Consider the following 23,874-nt stretch of genomic DNA (forward strand, 5'->3'; position numbering starts at 1 on the left):
GAATAGTATAATTCAATTTGGCCAGATATATTTGAGTGCACCCTAATTTTATACACTGTCTCATATGTTTGTCTATTGTCTGTTGTTTGTGTTTGTACAGTTGAGCTCAATATGTTCCTTCCTTTTCAAAGGATATTCGCCTATTGTTAAATTGACTTATAGATAAATATTATTAAATTAAAGACATGCTTTCCTTCCCAGGTTGTTAATTGATCAAAGTACCACTGAAATTTATTTTATGAAAGTGACGTGTATTGTCACCCACATGCAACAATCAAATTGCAATTAACAGTTATAAAATAAAAAGATATATATTCTTAATTGTTTGTCAAAACGATTATAGATGGGAACTCCCTTTGATGAATATAGAAGTGGCCACCCAGAAAATGATTACTCTGGTCTTAATTCATTAAAGGGACCCCCCTAGTAAATTTTATATTATATAATCTTATGGGAGACATATCACAATGAATATTATCTAAATATGTTATAAATTGATTGTATTGGTTGTCCTTGATGTTTAAGCACTGAATATGTTGTTACAAAATGTTTATATTGGTTAAGTTCTGAATATGTTATTGTAGTATGTCCACATTGGTTATCTTCAAAAGCTTAATCAGGTTAGCCTAACTCTCTTATCTACAGCCCAGCCTTGTTTACATCGCAGCACGAAATTTTGCTTACAGGTTAAAAAGATGACATCCCTGAATCTGTTGCATGGTCTGCTGCTGTTCCTGGCACCGACAACAAAAAGTGGATTTCAACCAGTTAACAAACAACAATTGCTCATTGCCCTGTATGGTAACCCCTGTGACTGTGCTGGGGGTTCTGGCAGGGCTGCACCCACAAGTTACACTCGTAGTACTGATTGCGGCGACAAGATTGCCTACTTAGTTTATGAGGCCGCACTAGCGGAATGATATAACCAAAAATGGGATTGCGTCCCTAAGCCTAAAATCATACCAACAGTCAATGGTGAACCAGGGCCATGCCCTGCCAATTGTGCCAAGGCCACAGAGATGCATTCTACCTGTTACACTGAAGCCCAACAATGTACACATTCCGATGGAAAAATATATCTAACTGCTGTTCTACAAAAAACTTACAGGGCCTCCGTCGGAGGTGACTGGGACTTTTCCAGCCCCACTGGATATCCTAAATTTGGCCAACCCTCCTGCAACGGCAGTCCCGGCAAAGATGTCTGCTGGCCGCCACAGGCCCCAATTCATGTATCTGATGGTGGCGGGCCTTCAGATCAGCTCAGGGAAGAGTGAATACAAAACAACTCGAGACTATCATCCAAGAGATGTACCCCTCCCTAAATTATCATCCACTGGCCCTTCCCAAACCTCGAGGCCCAGACCCTGACGCCCAAACCCTGAGTGTCCTAGAGGCCACTTATCATTTGATCAATACATCTAACCCAGCCTTTGCTGCAGATTGTTGGCTATGCTTGACCCTTGGCACACCCCTGCCCCTCACCTTGCCAGTTGTCAACCAAACTGACTATGCCAACAGTTCTAGTTACAATTGCAGTTTTTCTCTGCCCTTCAGGGTCCAGCCAGTACAGTTCAATGCCTCAGTTTGTTATCTAAATTCGGGCCACAACAATAGCTTCGATATACGTGTTGGAGTCCAAAATTTCTCTCTCTGCTCGGTAGTGCTTAATGGCCCTGCTGCCATTTGCCCTGCCCCGGGTCACGTGCTCGTCTGTGGAGGGAGCTTGGCATTCACCTCCCTCCCCACTAATTGGACTGGGCTGTGCGTGGTGGCGACTGTCCTCCCGGACATCTCCCTTATTCCTGGAGATGAGCCAGTGCCCTTGCCCAGCTTTGACTATATCGCTGGGCGACATAAAAGGGCCGTCTCACTGGTCCCCTTGCTCGTGGGGCTAGGGGTGTCCGGTGCCCTTGCCTCCGGCTCTGCTGGCGTCGGGGTGGTGTTACACTCCTATGCCAAATTATCCAACCAGTTGATTAATGATGTTCCAGCTCTCTCCAACACTCTTACAGATATACAAGATCAGATCGATTCTCTGGCTGAGGTGGTCCTTCAAAATAGAAGGGGCCTGGACCTCCTCACGGCGAAACAAGGAGGGATTTACATAGCCCTAAATGAACATTGTTGTTTCTATGCCAATAAATCTGAGATCGTCAGGGGAAAAATTCGCGAACTTCAGGAAGATCTAAACAGACGACAACAAAAATTCTCCCAAAATCCCCTCTGGACTGGCCTCAATGGTTTCCTCTCTTATCTCCTCCCTTTGCTGGGACCCTTATTGGGTTTACTTCTGCTCATTTCCTTGGGGCCCATAATATACAACAAAATCATGGCCTTCCTTAGAGCCCGGGTAGAGACAATAAAAACAGCACCCATACAGGTCTACTATCATAGATTGGCAATGGCTGACCAGGACGAATGCTGGACCGTTGATTAGGTCCTTGCCGTGGCGAAGTGTTCTCGCCCCACCTGGTGAGTGGGCTGGCAAGCCAATGACGGGCAACTGAGCAAGTGTGCCATGCAATGAGAGAGCCCTCGTGCGTCGCCTAAGACAGGTGCCAGAGCCTTGATTCTCTGGTTAACCGATGATGGGTAAGGTGCACGGTGCAGACACGTATGTCACTCTGACCCAAGACAGGCTCAGCCCCCGCAGGCTTGGCTCTCCTGACGCCTTTCTAAAATTATAATTTTAAAGGGAGGACCTGTGGGGGGCCTTGTGTCCCCCGCCCCTCCCCGCTAGTACTCTTGAGTGCCTTTTACGGGCATGTCTAAGCCTGCTGCAAGTCTACCCGGCAACAAGGAAGTAGCCCCAGTACCCTCCCCTTGCTCCCTCCCTCTAGCCCTATGGTATATATGCTGTAGCAGCTTCCGCAATAAACGAGACTTGATCAGACACCTGTCTTGTCTCCATCTCTCGTGTCCCCTGTCCTTTGTCATTCTCACTCCCCCTCTAGGGTCTCCGTTGACTTACCCGTGGGCCGGGACACATTCCTACTCCATTTGTTTTATAATCAGGGTCAATTTCTCCAAGATTTTCTTATTATAATATTATCTACTGGTCTTAGATCAGCACACACTCAAAACCTAACAAAATTCTAAAGCAAAGTTCTAATTATACAATTGTGCACATAAGGCTTACTGATACTAAAAATACTTAAAACTACAAACAAATTTTAATAAATTATAGCTGAAATTCAACATAAAAAGTTCTGAGCAAGTATGTGCCTTGCATTTTAAGGGGTGGTATTAAATAGTGGTTAGACCTTGGGTGCTGGAATCAGACGGGTTGGGCTCAAATTCTACCTCTACTGCTTTCAGCATTACAAAATTGAGAAAGCGCTGTGTGTTAGTTACTTTTCTCTCATTGCTGAGACAAAATACCCAACACCCAAAGTTAGAAGGGAAGGGGTTTGTTTGGCTTACAGTTCATAGAGGTTTCAGTCCATAGTCACTGGCTCCAAGGAAGGGATGGCAAACAGGCATTATAGAGGAGAAACAACATGGCTTGAACGTAGCAAAGGCAACAAGGGACCTTCACTGCATCTTTCTGCCACTTTTATCCCATCCAGACTACTGGGAGTAGGGTGGTGCTAAACCACTCACTCATGTGTAGTGATTTAGTAATCACATGCCCTTATTCCCAGCATCACACATTCCAAATTCAGCTATCTCTGACTGAATAAGTCTCTGGGGGGATATCCAGACTGAAACCATATCATGCTGTTTGCACATCGTTTTTTATTTTGAGACAGGGTCTTACTACATTGCTTAGGCTGGCCTTGATTTTGCAATCCTCCCACCCCAGCCTCCACAATAGCTGGAGTTACAGGCTGGTGCTACCAGCCCTGGCTCTCTCATATATTTTAATGGAGACAATAATATAAATTAACACACATAAAATGCTTAGAACAGTCCAGTACATAATAAATGTTCAAAAATGCTAGCAATATTCACTATAATTATATTGCTGACATATCAGATGCCTTTGCATGTTATGTGACTCTCACAAACAATGGAAAAGTAATAAATTTTCTCTGAAGTATTTCTAATAAATCTGGCAATCTCTAACACTACAGAAATCTGTTCATAAGTCAGTCACATAAAAATAATTTATAACAGTTACTCTTGTTCACTTTTCCAATCCTATTAATGTTACCTTACTTTTGCCCAGAAAGGAAGGTGAAGAACTGAGAAAGCATCAAATTTCTTTCAGACTAAGTCTATAAGGGTATAAAGCTCTAGATCACTGTTTGTTTCTCAGTTAATGAAAAAGTATATTCTCTCTATAAGCTGTACTTTCTACCCTCCATACCCACCATTAGACTATTTTATTATCTTCTCTTTGAAGTCTCTTGACTAGCTATACAGTATTAGACTGAAGGATTATATTATTTGATTATTTAGAAAAATCCTATTCTACATATTCAAATTGTTTATTTCCTTAGTAAAACTGTGATATTCAAAAGCAGTATATAAGAATGCTTAATTCTACATCCTAATTTTTCTATTGCAATTAATTTTCAGTGCTGAATAATGTGTACACTTAATAAGATAAAAAGCTTATGAAAAAATCTGACATCTGGGTCCCACTCCCAGAGATTCTGATTTAGTTGGTCTGGCACTCATATTTTTAAAAAGTTCCCCAAATTGAGATCTGAGTAAGGTGGTTAGATTGTATCAATGTCAGTATTCTGGTTGTAAAACTGTATTGTAGTTATGTAAGACACTACCACTGGGAATAACTGAATGAAGAGAACAGGAGAATGCAATTTCTTGCAACTACATGTGAATCTACAATTATATCAAGATAAAGTTTATTAAAAGTTCCCCAAGTGATTCTAATGTACAGTGACAACTGAAACCAGTGCAATAAACAGTTTCTAACATTAATATGATTTGTTTGAAGAAATGACATCATCTTAACTTGATCACTAAACAAGTATCTAGAGATAAATGAAAAAAGTTTTTAATAATTTAATTTTGAGGTATAATTTACAAATTAATAAAATATACTCATTTTAACAGCTTGATACAAGTATATACTCATATATCACCCCCTCAAGATACAGAACATTTCTATCACTATGAGAAGTTTCCTTTTGCCCTTTTGTAATCAACTCCCCCTACTTCATCCCAGGAAACTACTGAGACTTTTAAGAAAATCTATTTTAAAACCCCTATTTAGTTTCTTTTAGTTGTGATAAAGAGTGAGATCAGTGTTAAACCCTTGTGTGCATAAAAGGCTGAAAAGTGCAAACTGGTGGAAAGGGTGGAAAGATTAAAAGGCAGTGAATCCAAGTGACTTGAAAATATTTGGCAGATCTGAGAGCAGAATGTCCTTTACTGCTCATTCTTGCCTTTTTATCCTTTCCCGCAGGCTACCAAGAGATGGGACTATCAGAAGAAAAACTACAAGGCTAAGGTAGTAGTCTATGATAGCACAAGGTATTTATTAGTTTCATGAAGTCCTGCATGTTAGTTTTTAGAGGCATGGAATGAGAATAAGAAAAGATTTTAATAAGACAGTCTCGTCCCTCATTTTATAGATGAAGAGACCTAGGGAAAGGCTGAACAGCAGGGCCAAGGCCATAGAGCTAGTTAGGGTCAGGATCATATTCTTTGTTCAATTAGTTCTAGTTCAGATGATTCTGTAACTGTGTGCTTCCACAATGTGGGAGAATTACTATAAGAGATTCAAACCAAGGTGTGGCAATAAGAGAGAGAGAGAGATTCAGGACCTTGGGCTTTTTTTTCAACATGTATCACATGTAGCACACAGCACTGACCCTTAAATTGGAACATGCAACATCCTACTTAACATTCATGTAGTTACTAAAACCATTATTATATGTTCCATATGATTATTTTTCTTTATCTTGCCAAGTTTATTCACAAAATGGAATGCTACATCAAAATTTTAAGCATGCTCAAATTTCCCCACAAATACTGTGTATTTAATCCATGAATAAGTTTTACACAATTTTCACTAGAAAATATAATGTACATTTGTAGTCTTTTCTTTTGTGATTTTCCACATATTACTAAATATTTCAATTTCTGTATATATTACTCCTATTGGTAGAAATCTGTGTCACTAAACATTTTAGTAAAAAACAGCAATTGAGGGGCCAGGGATTTAGCTCAGTGGTTCCACAGCTTGCCTCACAAGTGCAAGGACCCAAGTTTGATCCCTGGTACCAAAAAACAAAACAAACAAAAAAACAGCAATTGTTTTGATTCTTTGATCAGGCATCAGTATACTTTTCTAGTACAAAATGACTTTCATTTTCATTTCTAAAGTTGTACATAAGAGAAAAGCAGAGAAATCATCAAAATAAACTTACTTTCCAATCTGCTTTTTGAAGATATGTCTACATTCACTTTGAGAACACAACCCTGGGTGTACCTTTATTCTTTTGACCAATGCCTTGGAATGTAACTTTTACATCAACATGGTAAACAAGTCAGCTTAGAAAAGAGAATTATTAAATTCAATTAGGATTAGTTTTTAAAGTTTAAGAGACAAGGAGGAAGAAAAAATAATAAATTTGATGTTAAGAAACTTTACCTGTTGATACAGAGATCTTTCTCTTCTTGAAGTTTGGTTTAAACACAAAACAGCCCTATAAAATAAAGAAAAAAGCATAAAGTCAAAATAGCTGAGGAATAAGCATACAAAAATGATTAACCAAATATTTTATGAATAGATTTTTTTAAAAGGGGAGAGAGATGTTTCTTTCAGGACCTAAGAAATCACATCACTTTTCTCTAAATTAAAGAAGTAAAAATATTATACTATCTATTTCTTTCCCCTTCTTTCCATGGAATGCTCTTAAAGACATTTGGTTTTTACTCTGTGGGACCTGCTATTACAGGCAAACAAAGAAAATAAAAGTTGATGCAATTTAATTCCATTAAGGTCCATTTTTATTAAACTCAGGAGAAATAACATTAATACTACATATTAAAATGAAGATCAAGAAGGGTTATAATAGTGACATTCTTCAATTTAAAAAAAGGTGTTAATAAGTAAACTCTAAGCACCTTGTAGAATCTTAACAGGAAACATAATTTTGGCTATGGTTTCACCCTTCATTTTCTTTCAACTGATAAACTTATTTATTTACCCATTAAAATTGGACTGAAAATTCACATTTTCTAGGAAATCTTCCCCAATTCTCTAGTCAGAAATGCTCCTTTCTCTGAGATCTCACAGTATTTGAACATCTTTCTCTTTGTTTTAAATCTCTTTCATTGCATTATCATTGTATTATGGGTCTGTCTCCCCAAGTAGATTGAGAGCAACTTCAGAGAACACACTGTATTTACAAACATTTCCCTAATGTTTAGGACAATGCTAACATATACATTTGGTAATGAGCATACAAAATGAATGCTTATCAAGTAATTTTCCTAGTAATTTCCTGGCCATATTTAGTTTTACAGTATTATATTAGACTATGGTACATAGCTCCCTATAAGTTACTGGTCAGTCCTACTGCATTCTACCAAACTTAAAGCTAGACTTTATGGATAGCTTCTTAAAGATTTTCATTTATACAGAAGATCAAAAAAGAATAAGAGAAATATACATATAAAAAGTCATCTCCAGATAGTTAGAAAAAGGGTAGTTCTGAAATATAAAGTGCTCATTTGGATTATAATTTCCAAATTAAGAATTGTGTCTTATATTCTTATTATGTACAACTAGTGAAACTATGTGAAATACACATACATATTTATAAAAACCATTTGGTACCATGACAAGCTTTTCACTGAATCCTTTCCATATAAACCTGCAATTCAGTAAAGGATTGGAGCAAGATATTAAGAGTCCCCAGAATGGATCCTAATATAAGGCAGTGATAGCAATATGATTATAACCACTTTGAACTGCTGGTCAAGTAATGGTGCTTGCAATGAAGAAAGAACATCTAGGAGGATGGCCAACAGAAAATTTCATGAGGAAAGAGAAATAAAAATACTTAAGAATGGTCCTTAAATGTTCTTACTTTTGTACAGTATATTTCATAATCTCCCAATACAGCCATTTATGTCGTAACATCAAAAATACTTTCCTGAAAAAAAAATGTAATTTTCTGCAAGATACACAAAAATAAGAGGTGTTATGCAACAATAGGATTAGAAGATAGACCACTCAAAACCTATGGAACTTTATAGCCATAAAAATAAAAACAGTAATACACCTAATAAAAACACGAGTACAGTTAAATCACGTCTGGCTTTTTATTAAGCATCAGTTTTTAATGCTTCAAGATCTTAAACTCTAGGATTGTACTTATTCCTCGAGATGTAGTTTTGGAAAACATTGCTTCTCATAGACCTTTTTATTCAAAATTTAAAATTAGATCTCTAGTTTAGCTTTCATCAATCCCTTGCTAAAACACAGCGAGAAAAAGTCTTGACAAATTCTGCATTTTCAGTTTCATCAGACAATTTAACTTCGGGGGCTTCCTACTGTACTTAAAAGATGACTAATTGCTTCTCAGCCTTTTGGCTAAGATTGAGTTTAAAAGACAACCAAAGGCCTTACTTTTACATGAGCAGAATTGTCCAAAAGAACTCTCCGTAATGATGGAAATGTCACATATCTGCTGTCTGGTACAGTAGCCATGGGTGTGTGTGGTTAAGTGTTTGAAATGTGGCCAGTGCAACTGAGGAACTCAATTTTAAATTTTATTATAATTCAAATTTAAATAGCCATGTGTGGCTAGCGGATACTACACCTGGCAACGCAACTTTAGGATTTATTTTCTCAGAGTCTTGCTATGTAGTTCAGGCTGGCTTTGAACTATGTGGCCCAGCTGACCTTGAACTCCTGGCAATCCTCTTGCCTCAGCCTCCTGAGCGCTGGGATTACAGACGTGAGCAATTTATGCCCAGCAATTTTTTTTCCAGCAATTTTTTTTTTTACCAATTATACTCTGACTTGCAATCCCTTGCCATCTAGGCTGCCAATATGAAGAGGGCTCATATATTATTTGACCCACTCCAACATACACATAACTGCATTTCATTTTTATATTCATTTGTCCTAATGTTCCTATTCTGTCTCTGCCCTCTGATTATACTGACTTCCCAATTTCTTTAATATGCCACTTAACTTCATGTTCTCTCTGCTGTCCTTCACCGAACCCTGTGCCAGACGTACTTGTACTCATTTTTCAGGTCTCAGCTAAAATGTCACGTTCTCCTTCACTGACCCTTAGCAGTCTACATTAAGTTCCTCCCTCTCTTTTTTTTTCTTTCTTCTAGCTTCCTTCCTGTTCACATTTGTCATAATTTATGAGCATCTGCTTATTAATATTTTTCTTTTTTATAGAAAGTCTTTATCTGGGCACCTAACGGAGTGCTTGACACACAGTAAATACTTGAGAGGGGAAAAGGAAGACTAGGGGCACATCCTGGAGGCGTCCGACCTCCACAAATTGCAACTTAAAAATCCTCCTAGCCGCACCAGAAGACAGATCTGCCATCTCGCTTCCCAAGTAAAGTTGGCCTCTGCTGGACCTGGGGCAAAAAAGCCTGAGGTCTGCCCACCGCTCCTTCCCTTTCAGCCAGGAAATCGTGACCGACGTCACCTTGGCTTCACCTCGTCTTCAAAGAGGAATGAGAGGGCGGTGGAGCCCCAGTAAGTGCCAGTCCACGTACCTTGGACACCGAAGAGGTGGCCATAGTCCCAGCAGTCGGGAGGATTCCGGATGCACTCGGGATTTCCCGCGCGCCCTCGCGGCAAGAGGGCAAAGGTTAGTGATGGGCCATACGGCTTGTTGATTGGCTATCGTCCGGGTGGGCTTCCGGTGTGCGGAGGCGGGGCTGCAGAAGAGGACGGGCAGAGCGAGGCCTGGAACCCGGGGGCTACTGGTCTTGCAGAATAAGATATGGCGTGCGGCTTCCGCAGGTGCATTGCCAGTCAGGTATGGATACCAGAGTGGGCGGAAGGAAGACTCCCCAGAAGTCAGGGACTGCAAACCCTCTTGGTCTCTACGGAGAGTCTTCATTTAGCGTGAGAGCGAGTTCTGCGAAATCTAGTTAGTTTGGCGGTCTCCTCGCTCTTTGGAGTAGGGAAACCTGTGAAGGGTCAGAAAGTGGGGTGGAGATCGCTTTCACAGGGTAAAAAGTAAACCTTGAAAAGCACTTGTTGCTTCCTTCACTCTTCAGCCCACAGTTTTACATTCTTTACTGTACCTTTGATTGAATGTCTTTGGGCCCTGCTTAAAACCCTAAGAAATCAGTGTTGCTCACACTCGTGAAGTTAATAATGGACCTAAATTGCCATTGGAAAGGATCTACCTTGAAAGCTGGTTAACTCTTGCAGATAGTTCTCAGCATCCTACCATATACGTGTGTGTATATGTTTGTATGTATGATATGTATGCGTTTTGACAAACCCAACAATACATGAAGCAGTTTTTCTTGATTCAGTCATATTTTAACAACTTTTTGAAAAGAGAGTAAAAAACTGCAGAATCTGGAATTGATCAAAAAGAATTTTTAAAATTCACTGGCCACCTGTGGAATTTTACAAGGACAGTGTATTATGGTCCTGACAAGCCAATTTCCTTATTAATGAAAGTATTAGTGAACGTGTTTTGGCTGGTGTATAATTTACATTCGTTCGTTTTTATTGTTTCTAGACATTTGTAGGAGAATCCCTCTGCCTTATCTTTATGCCTGTGGATGTACTGCCGTGGCCAATGCTAACTCCCCAAATACCACCACCATCACATTTTGATAAGATAAAGCTGTTTTTATTGTTTACTAGAGTAAGGGAAAGCACTACCAGGCTGGAGCTTTGATAGTGTCTCAGTTTGGAAAGGCAAGTTAGGTCAGATTTACTGAGAATTTGGAATTTGGTTTAAGGCTGACCTTTTCGTGGCACCCAGTGAGAGGTGGTTGCTTAACTGGGAGTGAACACTGTTCTTAATATAACAGTTTATCATTACTGGAAAGAGAAAGGAAGGGAATGCAAGGAGTTCTGAGGCATAAACTGATGCTTTCTATTGAAGATTTTTAATGAAGTTCCTATAATGATCAAGTTATTTGGGCAGGAGTCTCCCAAGAATTGTGAAGTTATGTTAATGAGGATGAAGAAATAATAACCTCAGGTTAGTAAATGATGTCTGAGGTAGATAGTTTTGGGTCTCAGTATCCATAGGTGGTTTCCATTTTATATCCTTAGGTCAAGATAATGCCATAATCAGAAACATACTGTGTGTAGTTTTACAAAGGCTAAATTATTCTTCCTGTACAGAATGTAAGTCGAGTATATATTTACTGAGCATATATTTGTGTCACTCTACATTCACACTTAGCCCCATGGCAACCCTTGGATATAGTTCACATAATTGTATTATTATGTAATTGAACAACTAGAGATCTAGAAAGATTAAATAACCTGCCCAAACCATGTGATCAATAATTTGAAGATTTGGTTTATAGAAAAATTAGCTCTTTCCTATACACTATGTTGTTTAGTTTGTAAAGACAAGATGCCCAATTTGGTTGCTAAACAATATTATGGATTTATATAGCAACATAAATATATATGTCTTTGAATATAGAATCGTTGTGTGAGTATCTAAAATTTGAAGATAAATAGAAATATGTACAATACGTAGTATCTTTACAAATGAGGATTGCTTTGTTAGTTTAGGAGTGATGGAATATATTACATGCAAGAGTACATACATTCAGCAAACTTTGATTGAATTTATAGTTTTCTAAATATTGTGTCAAGGTTGAAAATGAGTAGAATATGGTTTCTGCCCTGGAATGGCTTTAGCTTGGGAAACATGTGAACAGGTAGTTATAGTGCAGTCTATGACTATTTGGAAGCTTGTGCTGAGAGAACATGGAAAAGAAAACTATGTGTGAAGGCTTTGTTGAAAAGGAGATGTTGGGGCTCCATTTTGAAAGGGCTGTGAGTAGCAGTGTGCCATGTGAATAGGATGAGAGCTCAGGAAGGGGTAGGGTATTCCAAGAAGAGCACGTGTGTAGATACTGACATGGAATGGATGGAACCACAGTTCTTTTCTATTGCTGTTGACACCACTTCCCCATCCCAAACCAAACCATTATCAGCTACATTGACTGCTACAAAATCCTTTTCATTGATCTTTGTTGCCATTTTGTCTCTCCAGTTCATTCTACATATATCAAGAAAAGTGACTTTTAAAAGCTAAGTGTGGTGGTGCTCACCTCTAAACCCAGAACTCTGGGAAGCTGAGGCAGGAGGATCACAAGTTCCAGCCCAGCCTGGGAGACTTTGCAAGACCCTATCTTTTTTTGTTTGTTTTTGTTTTTTTTGGTACCGGGGATCAAACTCAAGACCTTGTGCTTGCAAGGGAGGCGCTAGAACCACTGAGCTAAATCCCCGACCCTGCAAGACCCTGTCTTAAAATTTTAAAAAAGCTTGGGCTTTAGGTCAGTCTGAAGGCCCTAGGTTCAATCCCCAGTACTGCAAAGAAAAAAAGTAACTTCTAAAATGTAAATCAAGCTAAGTGTGGTGGAATGTACCTATAATCCTACCACTCTGGAGGCTGAGGTAGGAGGATCACCATGAGTTCGAGGTCAACCTGAACTACATAGCGAGACCTGTCTCAAAGAAAAAAAAAAAAGAATCAAATCATATCACTATCTTTCTACTTTTCACAAACTACCACATGCTTAGCATCCTTCAAAATTCATATAACTACATTCATGCTATTTTACATTTTCTCTAGGTTCTAGCCAGTGTATTCTTTTCTCTTAACACAGTAAGATTTCCTTTTGCATTACATTCCCATTATGTAGATTATTCCTTGTGCCTAAAAGAAATGCATTCTATACACACTACGGCCGTTTATATAAGCAAGGTGAAAATTTCACAAAATAATATAATGTATGCATTCATTTTTTGTTTGTTTCTCAATATCTTTGCCAAAATGGGTATTCTGGCATTTTTGTTTTTTGTTTTTTGTTTTTTTTTATTTTACTGGTACATTTTATACCGTATGCGTAATAATATTCATCATAGGGAATTTGTACCTATACATGATATATCTTGCTTCTTTCTTTCCCATTTCCTCCCCTTCCTTCAACCCCCTCCCTTCTTTATCTACAAAAGCCTCGTTTCCATTTTTTTCCTTCCATTTTTTTTTTCTTGTCCCTTCTTTCCTTCCCCACCCCCCTTCTCCCTCCCATGTTCCCCTTCTCATTTGAACATTTTCTTGCCATTTCCCAATATATATTATACATTTTGGTCCTTTGGTATTACACATACCAGAGAAACCATGAGATATTTACATTTAGCTAGAAATCTAGCTAGAGATGTCTCAAGCTTATCCTTTATGGCAGAGTAGTACTCCATTGTATAAAAAAACACATCTTTACTCATTGGTTGATGGGCATTTGGGTTGTTTCCAAGATTTAGCTATTACAAACTGTGCCGCAGTAAACATGAATGTGCATATATACCTGTGCTATGATGCTTTTAATTCTTTTGGGAAGATACCAAAAAGGAATAGCTGGGTTGAATGCAACCTCTACTTTTAGTTTTTTGAGGAATCTCCACACTGATTTCCACACTCCCAACAACAGTCGAGAAGGTTTCCTTTTTTGTTACAGCCCCGCCAGCATTTGTTATTGGTTGATTTCTTGATAACACCCTTTCTTTGTTGAGTGAAATGGAATCTTGGCATTGTTTTGACTTGCATCTCTCAGATGACCAGTGATGTTGAACATTTTTTCATGTATTTATTTGCTGTTTGTACTTCTTCATCTGAGAAGTGTCTATTCATTTCAGGTGCCCATTCTTGGATTGGTTCTTTAAATTTGGGGGATCTGATTTTTTTTTTTTAGTTTTTTATATTCTAGATATTAGTCCTTTGAAGAATAGCTGGTAAAATTTTTTTCCCATTCTGTAGGTTGTCTCTTCATTCTGTTAGTGGTTTCTTTTGCTGTGCAAAAGCTTTTTAATATGATGTGATACCAGTTGTTGATTCTTTGTAATATTGCTTGTGCGATCGGGGTTTTGTTCATAAAGTCTTTGCCTACACCTATATCTTCAAGAGTTTTACCTAGTCTGTCTTCCAGCAGATTAAGTGTTTCTGTTTTTATAGTTAGATCTTTGTTCCCTTTTGATTTTAGTTTAGTGTACGGTGAGAGATATGGGTCAAAGTTCAGTCTTTGGCATGTGGAAAGCCAGTTTTCCCAGCACCATTTATTAAAGAAGCCATCTTTCCAGTGAAGGTGTTTGGCCCCTTTGTCAAAGATAAGATAGCTGAGTATGTTTGGAGTTGCTTCTGCATCTTCTATTCTATTTCACAGATCCTTGGATCTGTTTTTTGAGGCACTATTTCTGATAAATCTATTTTTATATAATTATTATTGAAAAGGTAGTCCAGAGCAAAGGCAGTTTGTGCTTTGCAAAAAGTTCTCCTTTCCAAAAAGTTTCTCTTTTCTTTTCCATCTATGCTTTAGCATTAAGTTAAAAAAAAAAAAAAAAAGGCTGGGTATGCTGGCACATGCCCAGCACGTGGCAGGCTGAGGCAGGAGGATCACAGCGAATTCTAGGCCAGCCTAGGCTACATAGTAAGTTCAAGGCTGGCCTGAATTATAGAGTGAGACCCTGACTCAAAAAACAAAACAAAACAAAATTTCAGCTGGTTCACTTAAAATTTTTTTTTACTTTTAATTTTGAAGGAATGTAGAGAAAAGTTGTGTAATAGCACTGAAAACTTCAAATCCCTTTTATCTAAATACATGAAGTACTGACATTTTGCCACATTTGTTTCATCATTTTATGTGTTGGTAGTTTTTTTTCTGTGTTGTTTGAGTGTAGGTTTCACACACTGTGCTCCTCTATCTCTTGATATATAATCTTTTTGTTTCGAAGTCCAAGGTTTACATATCTACAGTATAGTTTTTAGACTCACATAACATTGATAGAATACTTTAATCTATACTCCATATTATAGTTTTATGGATTTTTTTCCACAGCTTGCATCACAAATTGCATTTAGTTGTCATGTAACTTGTACATTTTAAATGGCTTTAAAATCTGTTCATTAACTTATCTCTACGGAACTTAATAGAAGTGATACATTCTAAGAGTGAGTGAATAGGAAGACAGGCCTCAACGTTTCTGATGAGTCTCAGGTGTGCTAGTGGGAGGTGCTTAGGTTATTGGGGGCTTTTTCCCCCTGTATCACATCTTTAATCCACATTTATACACCCTAATCCAGCCACTTTTGAAACTCCCCACCTTTGACTGCATGAAGGTTTAGGGGGACATCTAGATACAAGCCATAACACCTCTGAATCCTAAAGTTTCAGTCATTACCTTGTTTAGTTTTTGTTTGCATGGTGGATCTAATCCAGACCTGTCCCTTTGGAGGAGCAAATGTGGAACACAAATGTTCCCTTGGTAGAACAGAATCTGACCTGGTTGTGTTAGAATCAGAAGTGAAGAATAATCAGGGATAATTGCTAATTTAAGTGATTTATCATTTGGACGAGTAAGTAGTAACTTTTTAAGAATTTTAAGACTCGGGCAGGGATTTAGCTCAGTGTTGCCCCCTGCCTTGAAAACTCAAGGTCCTGAGTTAAATCCCCAGTACCAAAAAAAAATAAAAAATTTTAGACTCATGGCCTTGGAGACTGTATTATATGCATAAAAAATATAGAAATAATATAATATGACACCAGCTCTGCCACCTAGACATCTCATGGCCTTGAAGACTGTGTTATATGCATAAAAAATATAGAAATAATATAATATGATTGGGCAAGGGATTTAGCTCAGTGATTCCAGCGCCTGCCTCACAAGCGCAAGGATCCGAGTTCGATCCCCGGTACCAAAAAATATATATATATAATACGATACCAGCTCTGCCACCTAGACATCTGGTTGCATATGTCTTCTTTTTCATTAGCAAAAGTTAAGGTTTTTATGTGGATACCATTGATTTTGATCCTGAACCTGCCAAGTTTAGCTCCCATCAGAAATTAGCACCTATCTAATGTCAGGCTGATTATTTTTTGACTTTGCATTCATTATCTGGATTCTGACAGTAGGAATCGAGTTTGCCTGTATGTCAGAGAAACAAATGGCTGCAGTAAATATTAGCCATTATTATGTTGTGTTAGAATTTGTGAATGTTGGGCGTTTTGAGTTTTCCTTAACACTGCCACCCTAGACACTCTGGTAAATGGGATCCAGCTGTCATCCATTACCTTAGATAAGCGGTGGCAAACCTATGGCATGTGTAGCAAACCATTGAAAGCTCTAAAAGGTTCACCATCACTGCCTTTGATGAATGTGTTACTGCCACAGAAAATTAGATAAACTGAAAGCTGCATATTTGAGACATACTGCCTAACTTTAAGTGCAAGTTTCTTGCTGGGGATGTATTGCCTAGTTTTAAATAGGAACCGGTCGGTCTCTCTCTCTCCCTCCTTTCCCCTCTTCCTGTCTCCCTTTTTCTCTTTCCTTCTCTCCCTTTATATTAGAGATTGAACCTAGGGCTTTCACATTGAACTGCATCCCAAGCCTTTTTTTTTCAATTTTTAATTTTGAGACAGGGTTTTGCTAAGTTACTAAATTGCCCAGGCTGAAATCAAACTTGTAATCCTGCTGCCTCAGCCTCCCACCATGCCACCAACATGCAATTATTTCCTTTTCCATTTAAAAGGTTTTACTTTATTGTAGATATGACTTAGCTCAAACTTACTCATAACTAAGATTTTCTATCTTAAATATGCTTAACTCTATTGAAAAAAGTACTGATGCAGATCAAATTCAAAGCATTTCAGCTGACAAGTAGTGAATTTAGGTAGCAATAAAATGTTTCCTTTCAAATAAACACCACAAAAAATTCATTCTGATATAAACTAAAAACTACTTGAAATCATTTATTCTACTATATTTCATATTTTCCAAAAAAGTTCTGAGGGAGCTTAAACATATAAAGCCAAAATGGCAGTATGTATAAGATTGTACCATATAACCTAAGTTCATGATAGTTACTGCGTTTCTTGGCACCCAAGGTACAGAGAAAATCTAATACAATGCATGCTTTCCTAGTGAAGGATCCAACAAGTCAGCAGGAAGAAATGAGGCTACCCTCTTTACATAAAGAAATGAATACCAGAATAGTAGTTTCATAGCAATTTTATAAAAGGCACAGAAACATTCTCACATAATGTAAATTTAAAAATAAAAGAGAAAGGGGTTGATCAATGGGGAATTAGTGTTTAATGGGAGTGGAGTTTTAGTTTTGCTAAGATGAAAAGAGTCCTGCAAATGGCTGTGATGGTCCCAGAACAATGCAAATATATTATATGAGCCACTGAACTATACTGTACTTGAAAATGCTTAAGATGGTAAATTTTGTTATATTTACCTACAACTAAAAAAGAAAAAAAGGGAAAGACTTCTGAGATGAAGCACATGAATAAAGGCTTCTTCACATAATCTCCCACCTGCCACCGAACTACAAAAAAAAAAGAAGGAAGAAAAAAAAGGCAGATAGTAAGGTTTCCAAAGGAACAGCCAAAGAAAGACGACAGACTGGAGCAAAATGGAACAGCCCTGTTTGGGTAGGCTCCTAACTTGGTCCTCAAGTATCAGAAGTCATAAAATAACAATTTTCATTAATACTCCAATCTGGAGAGGAACAGATTAAATGAATTCCATTATTTTTTTTCCTCTTTTTTTTTTGGTACCGGGGATTAAACTCAGGACCTTGCATTTGCAAGGCAGTCGGCAGCACCACTGAGCTAAATCCCTGGCCCTTTCATTTTTTTCCTCTTGTGAGTGGTAGATGCTGCCAAGCTGTAGGTGAGAATGAGTAAAGCAAGAGAATTATGATACTTTTCTGGTAAAGGTTGCAGGGTAACACAGTGAGGTCTTCCCAATTACAGGGTGCAAACCCTGAAAGTGTGAGAAGTAAGAAGCAGAGATGGGACTTTTATAGGAAGAAGGAAAAATACCACTGTTACTCAGCCAAAATTCAATATGCCAAGTCAGTTCCAGAATGATCTGCAGGTCACCGTGATTTAGAGAGAAACAAATGAGTAGAAAGTACAAATTTTGTATTTTTGCAGCCATTCAAGTGCAGTGAGCAAAGAACAAATTCGACAGGGAATGAAGTCACCAACACAACATACAAATAGAAAGAATTATCAAGCATGAACAAGAGGAAAAAGAACAAGCATCACAAAAAGGCAAATATCGAAAGACAAGAGAAGGAGAAAGGAGGAGGAGAAAGACACTGAAAGAATGGAAAGATTGTGGCATACAAAAAATTCAAGTGCTGTCCAGAAGAAAAATATAACCCAAGGAATAGAAAAACATTTTTCACAAATGCTTCAGGGTTTGAAACTCACTGAGATGTGAATACGGTAAACAAGAAATAAAAGACAAGATGAAAAAAACAGTAAGATTAAAATAAGACTCTAAATATCAAATTTTTACCATACAGTAACAAAACCCAAAGGAATATTCATAATTGAAAACAAAAATATGATACGGGAGGGCTAAGATAATCAGAGAAAACATTTTAATGAACAGAGATTGAAACAATCAGAAAAAATAAAATTTGGAACAAGATAAATCCAATCTTAGGAAAACTGGCATTTCTAAAATACAAAAACAGAGGAATGTCACTGGACAGTCTGAGGGGGTCCCCATAGAGGAGATAGGAATCCCAACTCACTGCACCCCCATAGGTTCTTCCACTCTCATCACAGAAAAGCATTTCAGGACTTGTCAGAGTGAGGCATAGGCAACTTTATTAGGTAGATTTAGAAAGTAAGAGAAAGTAGGAAAGGGATTGAAGAGGGCATGGGTCTAACGAAGAGAATCCAGTTTGCCTGTTAACAAAATAACGAGACTACATTTCATGGATTTGCTGGAGTGGAATAGAGTCTGGTTGATCATTATCTTAGCTCTGTTTTCACAATATGGTTCCAGGAGATCTCTTTATTGTTTGAGGGGGCAATTCAGACTCAATGTGATGATTGTTTCTCCTTAGGACATTCTCAGTCTTCTGGAAGCTTCTGGAAATCATGGTGATCATGGGTTTAGAGAAATAACTGGAGATTTCTGGGTGTTTCAACGATAGCTGAATGTTTTTGTAAATCTCTTATCCTAATGTCTTCAGTCTTGAATGGGGATGAGATAGGTTATGTATATTTAGAGCTAATCAACCTTGCCAACTTTTAGAAAGATAATCCCTGAGTGATTAACATGCCTATATGCAAAACTAAGAAAAGATCTGACCTAAAGTTTTAAGGTACAAAGTGAAATCAAGATTTGTTTTGTTTTTAATCCCAACAGGAGCCCTCCACACACACACATTTTAAAGCAAAGACAGTCTAAGTCAATGATTGTCTTCGGAAATACAAATCCTGCTTTTTATGAGTAAGGACCCAGGAGTTTGCCCTCCAAAGATCTCTCTGCTTGTGTCAGGAAAATTGGCAAACAAGAAAACAGAAAGAAAGAAAGTAGGTAGGTTGTTTTCTAGTAGTAAATACATAAGGATAGAGGGACAAAGCACAAAGCCACAAATTTTGAAAGTGATAGCCAAGAGGAGATACAAAAGATTCTGAAGCAGAACAGAGCAGCCTCATTTGGCAGGATTTCTAACTTGGTCTTAAAGTCATGGAGATGAATCAATAGAATCCAAGAAAAATTAAAAGTATTCATAGATAGATTATCTTGACCCCATCCCACATCCCCCACTGCCCAAAAGCAGAGCCTGAGAAAAGACCATGTAAGCAGGCAGTTTATCTAGGAGATGATTCTGGAGGGCAGAAGTGATAGACTGAGAAGAATAAGCTAGTGTAAGATAGTGTCATCAAGGTCATTGCTACAGGCAACTGGGACTTAATTTCCATGGTATCTAAAAATCATACACATGTGAAGCAGATGTTGCCCACCTAAAATAACTATCACAATGGAACTAAGTCTTTGTTGGAACCAGCAAACTTCAGCGAGTATGAGGGAATGTCAACTAACTGAATGAAAGTACACAAGGGTTCACCCAAGTGGCAGCCGTAATCAGAGGTATGATCAAGGTCATGGCAGACAAGGCACAATATTCAAAGGAAGGGAAAATTTCCCTGAGGTAAAGAATAACATCTAACTTAATAAACACTACAAATATAAATTCTGAGGAAGCCACCCAATGTAAATTAGAAAAGATAAAAGAAAGTCATATGAACTGTGATACTATTGGCTTCATCTTTATGCCAGGGGTTACCACTAAATTTGAAACATCAAAATTTTTTAAAAAACATTCCAAATGTTTAATCCCTTTTCTAATCTATATGGAATTCATTTAGGAAATACATCAATAATTCTTGAAATTGTACTTAGGGCTGCTTTTTTTTTGTTAAAATCAAACAAAAATAAGTTTAAAAGTTGAATGTCTTCCATGATAAAACTTAAGGAAAAAAAACCCAAAATAAAACTAATTACAACACAGCCCAGTTTTTATAAAGTTTATCCAGTCTATCTTCTTATTTTCCTGCCTATATACCTGGATAGAAATACCTCTAAAGAAGTGAACCAGTGTTAATGATAATGATTGTTTAAGGAAGAAATGCTCTTTTAAAAGTTCTTTGCAATTTTTTGCAATGAACAGTCATTATGATAGCAAAAATGAGACTTTTTTTCCTTATCAAACCACAACTATTAAAAGTACTTTTAAGAAATTTGAAGCTGAGTGTGGTGGCACATGCCTGTAAAAGGCATGGTGGCACATGCCTTTTTTTTGATGCATTTTTCACTGAAGGCACACTTCCCCTCTTGATAACACATACGTACAGAAGTGTTGCCACTTTCTGAAGCAGTTCTGGAAGTCCGTTTTTTTGTTTTTAGTTGTCCTCTTGTGGCTGCCTCAGTGTCCTGAATCAATTCAAAAGGTTTCCCTTTCATTATCGTTTTGACTTTGGGAAAGATCCAGAAGTCATATGGTGCCAGATCTGGTGAATAAGGTGGATGAGGACACACTGATCTTTTCATGAGCTTACTTTCTGTTGGATGGCACTTGGTAGCAGCATTTCACCGTATTTTTTATCACATCTTGTAAAGACATGAAAGAGGACTTCTAGAACTGCTTCAGAGAGTGACAAGGATGATAAGATAAGAATTTTTTTTTTGAAGCACCTGCATTTTATTAGTATTCACAGGCACCGGGGCTCAGAACAGGCTGGCTGGAACCTGGGACAGAACTGAAGTGGGGTCACTGCAGATGCGGCTAGTTGGGTCTTAGAGTGGCCAAAGTGGAATAGGAAGTGGAGTAGGAAGAACCTTGCCCCATCGGAGGAGTCTCAGCCTCCTGTCTATCGTGGCATTTTGGGCTCAGAAAGAGTGATTTTATAAATGTCAGTCAAGACCCACAGATGCGGCTGGTGCCCTCCGATTGTCCATCTGGGGGGCCCTCCTTGGCGGCTCTTCTCAGAGGGTGGAGGATAAGAATATTTGAAGCTAGGCTGGGAATGTAGCAGTCCTCGTGGGGATGGGGGCAGTTGAAGCAGGGGGGGAGTATTTTGAGAGGGATTAATGACAATGCGTCTTTTAATTTAACATTTGCTGTATATTTTGATCTCTGTGTGTGTGGCCTGTGTTCACATCTTAGCTTTTCCACTTAGATGTTCACATCTCAGCTTTTCCACTTACATTAATTCTCTGTACTTTATTTTCATTATTTGTGAAATGAAAGCTATAATAATATGATAGTCATTTGATTGTTCTAAGGAAAACTAAGGCATATAGGAAAGACGTACTTGTCATATAGGAATTATTTAGGACATGGGAGAATGTCTCTTCCACCCAGCTTCTAGTGTCTGGTTAGGGCATTGTTTCACAACTTTGGCTATGTATTATAATCTTGAAAGAAGTTTTTTTTTATAAGAATACAAATACACTACCTGTTTATTGTGTGTGTGTGTGTGTGTGTGTCTGTGTGTTGTGTGTGTGCGTGCCTAGTGCTGGGGATCGTATCCAGAGCCTCACATGCTAGGCAAGTGCTCTGCCACTTAGTTCACACCTAGCCCTTTTGTTTTGTTGAACCCCTGCTATTCTGATAAATAAAGCTTTGATAGGACTTGAGGATAAGATTTTCTCTAGTATTTACTTGTTTATTTTTAAGTGCCAAAAGATTTTTGTCTGGTTTTATTTATTTTTCATGGTACTAGGAATTGATCCCAGGGCCTTCGAACTGAGCTGCATACTTAGCCCTTCCCTCTTTTAAAAAAATTTTTCTTTTGTAACAGGGTCTTAATAAGTCACTGAGTTGCCCAGGCTGGGCTTGAACTTGGAATTTCCCTGCCTCAGCCTCCCAGAATGCTGGGATGCTTTTTCCATTTTATTCACTGCTGAATCCCCAACACTTAGAACAATATTTGGCAAATAGTAGCCACTCAGTAAATATTTTTAAATTTAAAAAATTATCTTTGGATTCTCAGTGGTTCATCTCTCCTCTTTCTATACCATTTAAAAATTTTTAAAAGATCAAATTCACTGTTAGATAAAAGGTGAACAGTTTGCTGCTTTATGATCAAAGCCTCTCCTCACTGTCAACCCCTAGCAACCACAGATCTATCGTTCATCCTTAAGTTATGGGCTTTTCAGAATGTTGGGTTCAAAATTCATGATGCATTTGAGATTCATATATTTTGTAAATCTATTGATAATAGAGTATTTTGGGTCTTCAATGTAAAGTATATCATCAGCAAATAATGACAGTTTAACTTCTTCCTTTCCTATTTTTATTTCTTTCTCTTTTCTAATTGCTGTGGCTAATGTTCAAGAACAGTATTAAACAGGAGTGGTGATAGTGGGCGTCCTTGTCTTGTTCCTGATTTTAGCATGAAAGTTTTCAGTTTTTGACCATTCAGTATGATGTTGGCTGTTGGTTTTTCATAGATAGCCTTAATCAAGTTGAGATAAAGACCTTCTATTCCAATTTTCTGTAGGGTTTTTATCATAAATAGGTGTTGGATTTTCTTGAATGCCTTTTCTGCATCTATTGATATAATCATATGGTTTTTGTCCTTGAGTCCTTTGATATAATGTATTATGTTTATTGATTTACGAATGTGGGAAAAAATTTTCAGGAACTGTACCTTAGACAAAGGACTACTATCTAGAATATATAAAAAACTGAAAAAAATCAGACCCCCCCAAATTCAAAGACCCAATTCAAAAATGAGCATCTGAAATGAACAGAAATTTCTCAGACAAAGAAGTAAAAGCAGCAAATAAATATACGAAAAAATGTTCAACATCACTGGTTATTCGAGAGATGCAGATGAAAACAACACTGAGATTCCACCTCACCCCAGAAAGAATGGCTGCTATTAAGAAATCATCTAATAACAAATGCTGGCGGGGGTGTGGGGAGAAAGGAACCTTTCTCCATTGTTAGTGGGAGTGCAAATTGGTGCAACCACTGTGGAAATCAGTATGGAGATACCTCAAAGAATTAGGGTTAGAGGTCCCATTCGGCCCAGCTATCCCCCTGCTGGGTATCTTCACAAAAGAATTAAAAGAATCTTACCATAGCAATATATGTACACGCATGTTTATAGCTGCATAGTTCGTAATAGCTAAAGCTTGGAAACAGCCCAAGTGCCCATCAACAGGAGACTGAATAAAGAAAATGTGGTTTTTTTGTAAAATGGAGTACTACTCAGCCATAAAGAATGAGAAACTAGAGACATAGCTAAATGGATGCATATTGAGGCCATCCTCTTAAGTGAAATAAATAGGACACACATGTGTAAATACTGAATAGTTTCTCTAGTGTGAGAAACTGAAAGTGTAATTAAGGATACACACAGACGAAATTGCCCAATAAC

General features: G+C 37.9%; 2 protein-coding genes across 19 annotated transcripts in view; one reads left to right on the top strand and one right to left on the bottom strand.

Annotated features, from left to right (window-relative positions):
- Orc3 (origin recognition complex subunit 3) overlaps window positions 1-9,777 on the bottom strand; it is a 79,719-nt gene extending 69,942 nt beyond the window's left edge. For 6 of the 13 annotated variants that reach the window (XM_087188023.1, XM_004860231.3, XM_004860230.3 and 3 more), the window contains exons 1-2: window positions 9,673-9,777; window positions 6,569-6,623 (exon numbers count right to left, since the gene is read on the bottom strand). In XM_087188023.1, coding sequence (XP_087044149.1) covers window positions 6,569-6,623; window positions 9,673-9,696 — 79 coding nt within the window. In that variant the 5' untranslated portion in view covers window positions 9,697-9,777. Of the gene's footprint in view, window positions 1-6,344; window positions 6,469-6,568; window positions 6,624-9,672 lie in introns of all 13 variants that reach the window. The other 7 variants (XM_087188024.1, XM_087188025.1, XM_087188027.1 and 4 more) reach the window with 6 other exon arrangements.
- A 64-nt stretch (window positions 9,778-9,841) lies between these two features.
- Window positions 9,842-23,874, top strand: part of Rars2 (arginyl-tRNA synthetase 2, mitochondrial) — a 74,884-nt gene continuing 60,851 nt past the window's right edge. For all 6 annotated transcript variants that reach the window (XM_087188031.1, XM_004860233.3, XM_004860234.3 and 3 more), the window contains exon 1: window positions 9,842-9,938. Coding sequence is in view for 4 of the 6 variants with exons in the window: in XM_004860233.3 (XP_004860290.1) it covers window positions 9,903-9,938 (36 nt within the window). In the remaining 2 variants the exon portion in view is untranslated. The remainder of the gene's footprint in view (window positions 9,939-23,874) is intronic.

This window comes from Heterocephalus glaber, unplaced genomic scaffold (genome assembly GCF_053883595.1).
Source record: "Heterocephalus glaber isolate CG9 unplaced genomic scaffold, H.glaber_assembly_v1.0 deba00001523, whole genome shotgun sequence".
Classification (NCBI taxonomy): Eukaryota; Metazoa; Chordata; class Mammalia; order Rodentia; family Bathyergidae; genus Heterocephalus; species Heterocephalus glaber.